The following is an 8,088-nucleotide window of genomic DNA, read 5'->3' as shown; positions in this document are numbered from 1 at the left end:
GGATCTTGTACCTGGTCTGCATTTTCTCCAATTAGGTCTATATCATCTACAAACCTCAGTTTGGAAAATTCAGTCCTGGTCATCCAATCCATACTTAATGGATTTTGGAATAAACATTTATTTTTGTGAACAATATTAAATATAATTTTTATCAAAACAGAACAATTTTAACTTAAGATGAAATAAATAAATGTAGACTTTAGTAATAATATAAAATGGTATTTTGAACAAAATCTAACTCACTACAAAAACATGTCTATTCACTCTGACAATCCCGAGTCCTCTGTCGTACCTAAGACCACTGACGACAATGCTATTTATCTTGCATCATTAACAACCAATCGCTAACCTCTTCTCACAATCATGATAGAAACACACACACTCCATAAAAGACACTTAATGCTTAATGTATTTTTAATATTATAACATTACACCAATGTAGACCGTGGAAGCAATGTATTTTTAATATTATAACATTGCACCAACGTAGGCTTTGTAGAAGCAATGTATTTTTAATATTATAACATTGCACCAATGCAGACTGTGGAAGCAATGTATTTTTAATATTATAACATTGCACCAACGTAGGCTTTGGAGCAGCAATGTATTTTTAAGATTATAACATTGCACCAACGTATGCTTTGTGGAAGCAATGTATTTTTAATATTATAACATTGCACCAACGTATGCTTTGTGGGAGCAATGTATTTTTAATATTATAACATTGCACCATGTAGGCTTTGTAGAAGCAATGTATTTTTAATATTATAACATTGCACCAACGTATGCTTTGTGGAAGCAATGTATTTTTAATATTATAACATTGCACCATGTAGACTTTGTGGAAGCAATGTATTTTTAATATTATAACATTGCACCAACGTATGCTTTGTGGAAGCAATGTATTTTTAATATTATAACATTGCACCAACGTATGCTTTGTGGAAGCAATGTATTTTTAATATTATAACATTGCACCAACGTAGACTTTGTGGAAGCAATGTATTTTTCTATTCCCACTATTAGCTTGCACTTTCTTTATGGGTGGAAGGAAAACAAATAAAAGGAAAAGGTTGTGAGGAATGCAAATTCTAAAAAACTGACAATTGTTGAAAACCTAAGACAAGCAACTCAATGAAATAAAAAAAAATATAGGGACACTAATTTATAACAAGAAATCTCTATTTATGCTATACATTAATACACATTTTTAAGCCATTAGATGTTCTATTGGTAAGAGAAATTAATTGTGCTAAGCTCACAGGAAAGATTCCTTGCAATTATTGCAAGAAACTAATTGAATGACAAATCATAGATCAGCTCATAAAGTACGAAATGATTTAATAAAACTTACATATTTATAATAATTATACAATACATCCTTAAAATTTGGCATCAATGTTAGTATATCAATATAACTTTATAAATGAATAGCAATAAAGTCCACACCAAACACAAGTTAACAAGAGCATTTTTATTCAAACAAAATAAGCTTTGAAAAGAACAAGATTTTAAAGAGAGAATAAACAAAGTGCTGACACTATGAAATCATATAACCAATTGTGTCCAATGAGCTTGTTTTGTGGTCTGCAGGATTAGCTTGTGTTTCATAGGCAGTAATAGTGACTTCATGTCTGCGAGCCTAGATAAACAAACAGACATGCAATGAAAGAATTTGCAATGTAAATGTAAACTGACTGTACTTTGGTAGCTATATCAAACTAGTTTTTTAGTGCACAATATATTGTTGAAATATATAAAATTGGCTATTAGTTTTAGTAACATAATCATAACAATTGAGTAGATGTTGCAAAGAAGCTCTATAATTTTAAAATCATTCGATGGTTGCTTTTTTTTTTTTTGAAAACTATTTTCTCTCATTATTGCCATGATAAAATTAATAGTTGAAATAAAAAAAAATTTGGGTTATCTAGTATACCTGATTAGATTAATTAAAAAATATATAAAAGCAGATTTTAGACAATTAAACCTTTATTTTATTAGCGAAGCCAATGATAAACAATGGAGCAATGGAAAATTTCACACCTGCATCTTTTGTAACATGAGAAGGAGTTAAAATTATAGAATGAAAATTGTAGTAAAGATTGCAGACGATGCCAATAAGGAATCAGATTCCCTTCCATGTCTTTTGCCCTTATAGGTAGCTAATATATAATGTAGTTAACATTTACTATGAACAAAGACATAGGCAAAAAAAGATAAATAAATATATATCCTGACAGTCCAAAATGATTGGTTTTAGACCCATCATGGATTAACAGATATTTCTGATTAAGCAAAATTATTACTAAAATAAACATAATTATGAAGTACGATGAATAATTAAATAAACTGGTATAGCATATATAGTTCATTATATGTTGTATTGCATATATAGTTTATTATATGTTGTCTGTTTGAGACTAATCAATTCTGTGTATGAAGTGCTTATGTTTTTTAAAGTAGTAAAAGTATTTTTATATATTCCTTCACCTTCACATATCCCCTAGTCTCTTGGACCATTGGGGCACAAGATTTTGTGATATAATAAATTGTATCAATTCTGTGTATGAAGTGCTTATGTTTTTTAAAGTAGTAAAAGTATTTTTATATATTCCTTCACCTTCACATATCCCTTAGTCTCTTGGACCATTGGGGCACAAGATTTTGTGATATAATAAATTGTATATATTGATATCACTTAAATTTATTCTCTATTTTGAGAACATTCACCACTAATAACTTATTTCTGAACTGAAATGCCCTTATCAAATATGGAAGATAAATAAGTTATCTCCCTTGCCATTTCTTATTTTTACTATCTCTTTTGTCAACACTGTTGGTGGATTTACTGATGTTGTTTTTTTTTTGGCACTATTTACAATTTTTTTTATAAATACACTGTTTTTATTTTGATTTATCATCAAAATGAAATATGACATAACAGGGTATATATAATGCATGTTTGCACATCTTTTGAAAATTGTTTAAACTGATAAATAAATGAGGAATAAAAGAAAGTTCACATTCTGGGCATTACACTATCATGAAACAGTCAAAGAAAATATTATGAACTAAATACAACATTAAAAAGAAAAGTAAATTATTTTGTGAATAAAATTCACTTTTTAAATCTTTATCGGTACTTTGATTTATGTATTAAACTATAAACCATTAAGGGCATTATTTACATGTATGCTTATTATAATAGAAAGTGTGAATCACAGCAATTTATACCTCTGTGTAATCTCCCTTAAGACCAATATAATACACTTCTGTTCTATCACAGTCTCCATGGTTGCTTGGAAAATGAATGGACAAATGTTGAACATCACTAAACCTTGCAACTCTACTTAGAGGAAAAAAAAATCTTTTTATTTAGAAGAAATTGTTACTCAATTTAAATGTCATCTTAAATTGTTAAAAATTCAAGTTATCTAATATGAAATATGTGCAAAAGACATAACTGAGCAATAATGTATCAATAATATATCAATTTATCAAAAGATCATTAAACTAACATCTAACTAATGAAGACCAATGGAAATGATTGTTGTCCAGTATAAGAGCTAAATTATTATTACCTGATGTGGCTTAGAAATTAAAAAATAAATACATTTGGAAGAAAACTGAGAAAATTTACGAAAACTGAAGGGTAAAGTAGTTTGTCATGTGATAACTGCAAACATTAAGATTAAGATAATATTTTTAATGTAGCGAAGAGAAAAATTAATTTGGTTAATAAAATATCCAAATGAAGTGTAACATGTTTAAGAAGTCCAAATCAATGTGATGTTTAAAAGAACAAAAAATAAGTAACATTGAAAAGGTTTTTAACAAACAAATTAATGCCTCCTTTATGAAGCTAATAGGTTTTTGTAAGAGCAATTACTTTGCTCTCAATAACAATTAAAAGATAGGTTTTAAAAAAAGGAAACACTTTTACTTCGCCTCAATGCCATCCCTCTCCAAAAAAAAAAAAATCCAATTTATAAATTTTAGTTTGGTGATATAGATCCAGACTTATAAACATTAAAAGACTAGTCTAGACTAGAATAATGGATCTAGTTAGAGATATAGATCTTGTATTGATATTGTGTATTGATAAATTTTATATTGTCACAAATTAATTCTAGCAGTCCAGCTAATGATTTGTACATAAAAAAAGTGAGCAAAATGTTAATGAACGTCTATTTATTCAACACTTTACTGAATACAAATAAACATTAGTCTTGAATGCGGATATAGCAGCTGAAAACAAGTTCAAAAGACAAAGAAAAATCTGAGTCGAGTGCAAGAATTTCATCCTAACAACAAATTTAATTTTATATTGATTATATTTTTAAAAATTATACTGGTCAAACCAACCATAAGTTTGTAAGCTAATAAGAGAAATCTTAAAAAAACTCACATGGGTTTGTATTCTATGGCTCCATCATGATCCACATGAACATCAAACTCTTGATCTGCTTTAGCCTGAATATCCTCAAATGACATATTAGGCCTATTTTTAAAAAGTCTCATTTTGTTTGGGTGTGTTTCCCGTTCTCCTCCAATGACAAGCATTCCTTTTAATTTTATGGAGCCTGTAAACCTTACAGAATATGTAAGCATAAAATGTTCTTTGAGAGATAGTAGAAATCTTTATTAAAGCTTATGACACACACATTTAAAACAGATTTTTAAAAAAAAAGTATTATCACGAAATTTATACTCACGGAATATTGAATAAAAGTTCAGCATCAGCATCACTTGCTACAAACTGTAATTGAAAAAAAAATCTATAATATATCTTTACAGTTATTTATATTATGATTATTGTTATGTTAGCTTATTAATATTTATCATTATTTTTCTATTTTTAACATTCATCGTACTTTAATGGTAAAAAAAAAAAAAGCGCCTTGTATATAATAACAATTTAGTGGCACAAATATTGTAGACTACAGGTGGTGCCTAATTAAGAGTGAAATATACTGCAATTAATTTATTATTAGCAGGCAATTAATAACTTTATATGCAATAATTTATTTAATGGTTGTATGGTTTTATATTTGGATCAAACCTTGCTGTCTGGTTGTGTGGTGTGTTCTTTGGACTGTCATCACAGTGATCATCTTTATAAATGAATAGCAATAAAGTACACACCAAACACAAGTTAACAAGAGCATTTGATGTACTGCATCAGAAATGTATTTATAAAAATTGAACCTATGCTTGATGTAGTAAGTGTATATCAGTGGTTATGTGAGTCATGTGACAGCATGACCACTAGGTTAAATCTTAGTTAATATGGGCCAATGAACATTACTGATAACAAGCTGGATGCCGTAAATGAATTCTGCTATCTGGGTTCCATAATTCAAGATGACTAGTCTCTAGAAGTGGAGATAAAAAAACGCATAGGGAAGGCTGCCTCGACCTTCGCCAAGAGTTTGGGAAAACCAGAAGCTCACTACAGTGACCAAAATGGAAGTCTACAAGGCATGCGTTATAAGTACACTACTGTATGGCAGTGAATCATGGACCACCTACGCAAAGCAAGAGAGAAAACTAAACTCATTCCATTTGCGATGTCTCTGTAGGATCTTGAAAATCACACGGAAAGAAAATGTGTGCAATACTGAGATCCTTTTGTGAACAGGTATTTCCAGCATCTTTACAGCCCTCAGACAACGCCACTTGCGCTGGCTTGGACATGTTCGCCAGATGGAGGACAAACGCATCCCAAGAGTCATCCTCTATGGACAACTCGCGACTGGCTCAAGAAAAATTGGTCGCCCCCACCTCCGTTACATAGATGTAATAAAATGGGACCTCAAATCAGTGCACATCAATACTGATCATTGGGAAGACATAGCTCCAGATCACACCAGATGGAGAGAGACAGTGGCCAAGAAAGCTATGGACAGCAAAAGAACATGGGCCTCAGCTCTGGAAGAAAAACGTACAATGCAAAAAATGGCCAGCTCCTCTACCACCAATGCGAAAGCCACCCTAACCTGTGATTCTTGTGGACGAGAGTGTCTCTCCAAAATAGGGCTCCACATCCACATGAGGAAGTGTGCGAGATGAACCATAGTCGTTCTACAACAGAAGGAGGCTAACATGGGCCAATGAACATTACCTATTTGAAATATTTTGGGAATCTGGATGGTTACATAAGATGGCTGTCTGGACTGTTGTCTCAATGCACCTGGTTTCAAACCCAGCCCACTGCCATTCTTCACTGGTATGCAGGAGTTTTGGCTAGAATGTAATAATCTTCCTTTCTGTAACTTATAAATAAGTCAAGTATCTGTGTTGCTACAAGGTAATAGTGCCAAGTCAGAGGCCCATGAAGCATGCTTTTAGTTTAGCCATGTTTAGATTTATGTCACTTTCAGTTCCCCATTTTCAATCATTATATATTTATAATTTTGTGGGCTAGTTACCTAAAATACTGTATTGCCTCCAGCCTGCACAGAGTATTTTCAAAGTGATAATTGGCTTGCGTCAATACCACTCTTTACACTAAATGCAGCCCATAGTGGCACAGAAGTCAAGCCTTATAATTATAAATATTATCATAAATCTAGTGCTGTCATAAATATATTTAATATAGATCTAATAATATACTGCCACAGCCAGCTTGTTTTATTTTGTCTTAATGTGCTAAACAAGATCAGGCTAATAATGCTAGTCATGCTTTTAATACTCTACAGTCAATCTGACGGTGAAAAACGCTATCCCTACACAATAAAAGGAGGTGCAGTGGCTGAATGGTAAAGCGCTTGGCTTCTAAAGTCCCAGGTTTGAATCCTGGGATTTTTAATTTTGGGATCTTTGGGCGCATCTGAGTCCACAAGCTTTAATGGGTACCTGACATTAGGGAAAGTAAAGGGGGTTGGTCATTATGCTGGCCACCTGTCACTCACATGACACCCTCTTTAACCGTGAGCCACAGAAACTGATGACCAATAAATGCTTGTGACATATAATAGGTATTAGATGTCCCAAGTAAAATCTACAGTTTGTGGGAAACAAACTCATCAAACACCAAATTAGCCCAATAGTGCAAGAAATCAAAAGATGCAAAGAAAGCAGGGGTTTTTTTTAGTATCTGTATTGTTATTAATTTCCTAAACAGTACTATCCTGCTCAGCAGAACTGAGTCTGATGTCGAAGTTCAATAGTACGACTACACAGTACTCAGAGTAATGAGTAATGTCATCTTATCTTATATTAGCCTAGGTTATATTGTTATTGTTATATATTGCACAGCAGTTAGTCAGTTACATCAAAAAAAAAAGAAGATACATCTAATTAGACTTAGTTACTTCAAAGTTACATAGTTACAGTACATACTATTACTGATTACTGTGATAACTATCACTATGGCACTATGCAGTACTATTAGCTACCGTTACTACGCATTTATGTTGCGGCTCTATGGCGTCAATATTTTTGTGCTCACAGTAACACCCATTCTTCTTAACCAAGCACTTACTTTATCTTTATCTAGCCGATCTTCAAAAGATCGAAAGATAGTTTTCCCTGAGCCGTCTTCCACTTCATTCAGACATGTCAAACTTTCCATATCTATTCTGAGATATAGATTAAACTCTTGTCCTCTTAAATTTTCAGCACAGCATGCATCACAGTCATGATCATGGTTATGTCCTCCTCCATGGCTGTGACCGTGGCAAGAATGAGACATTTTTGCCTTGACCGGGCGTTATTGTTTAGATAGAATCAAGATTATAGTCTAGATCTAGACTTGTTTACAGTTTGATACTATGAGTATGAAATTGTGGTTATGTTTACTATTTTATTTTTCGGAAGTAGTTAAAAATTAGAATCTTGATAGCTAGATCACAGACCTATATAATGCCGGGTTTCGCACTTTGAATCGAAGACATATTGCCCATAGACATATATCTGACAAAGCACTATATGCCCTATATATAGTTTGCTTTTTAGCGACAAAAGGGTTGTGTCTGAGGAGTCTCTTGCTGAAACGGTACAAAATGGAACTCGGAGAATATTCAAGTCTTGTTCAAGTTGAAAGTTTGGTAATCAATAGACGCAATATGCCTGACTCAGACG

General features: G+C 32.1%; 1 protein-coding gene across 1 annotated transcript; it reads right to left on the bottom strand.

Moving 5' to 3' along the window:
• Positions 1-1,455: 1,455 nt before the first annotated feature.
• On the bottom strand, positions 1,456-7,828 carry LOC106068936 (PITH domain-containing protein GA19395-like). The gene is made up of 5 exons (XM_013228445.2): positions 7,490-7,828; positions 4,719-4,762; positions 4,412-4,594; positions 3,238-3,349; positions 1,456-1,642 (listed from the first exon to the last, which is right to left on the bottom strand). The coding sequence occupies exons 1-5, from the start codon at positions 7,697-7,699 to the stop codon at positions 1,541-1,543; spliced, it is 651 nt and encodes a 216-aa protein (XP_013083899.1). The 5' UTR covers positions 7,700-7,828; the 3' UTR covers positions 1,456-1,540.
• Positions 7,829-8,088: the final 260 nt, after the last annotated feature.

This window comes from Biomphalaria glabrata, chromosome 5 (genome assembly GCF_947242115.1).
Source record: "Biomphalaria glabrata chromosome 5, xgBioGlab47.1, whole genome shotgun sequence".
NCBI classification, from domain to species: Eukaryota; Metazoa; Mollusca; class Gastropoda; family Planorbidae; genus Biomphalaria; species Biomphalaria glabrata.
Note: the sequence above shows the minus strand (reverse complement) of the source record. Positions and strands in the feature narration are given on the sequence as shown.

Bases quoted from the DNA above. Each gene is read 5' to 3' on its own strand.
- LOC106068936 (XM_013228445.2), bottom strand. From the start codon at position 7,699: ATGTCTCATTCTTGCCACGGTCACAGCCATGGAGGAGGACATAACCAT. The intron at 4,763-7,489 runs GTAAGTGCTTGG...TTTCAATTACAG, and splicing joins ATCGGCTAGATAAAGATAAA to TTTGTAGCAAGTGATGCTGA. The intron at 3,350-4,411 runs GTGAGTTTTTTT...TCCTCTAAGTAG, and splicing joins GCCATAGAATACAAACCCAT to AGTTGCAAGGTTTAGTGATG.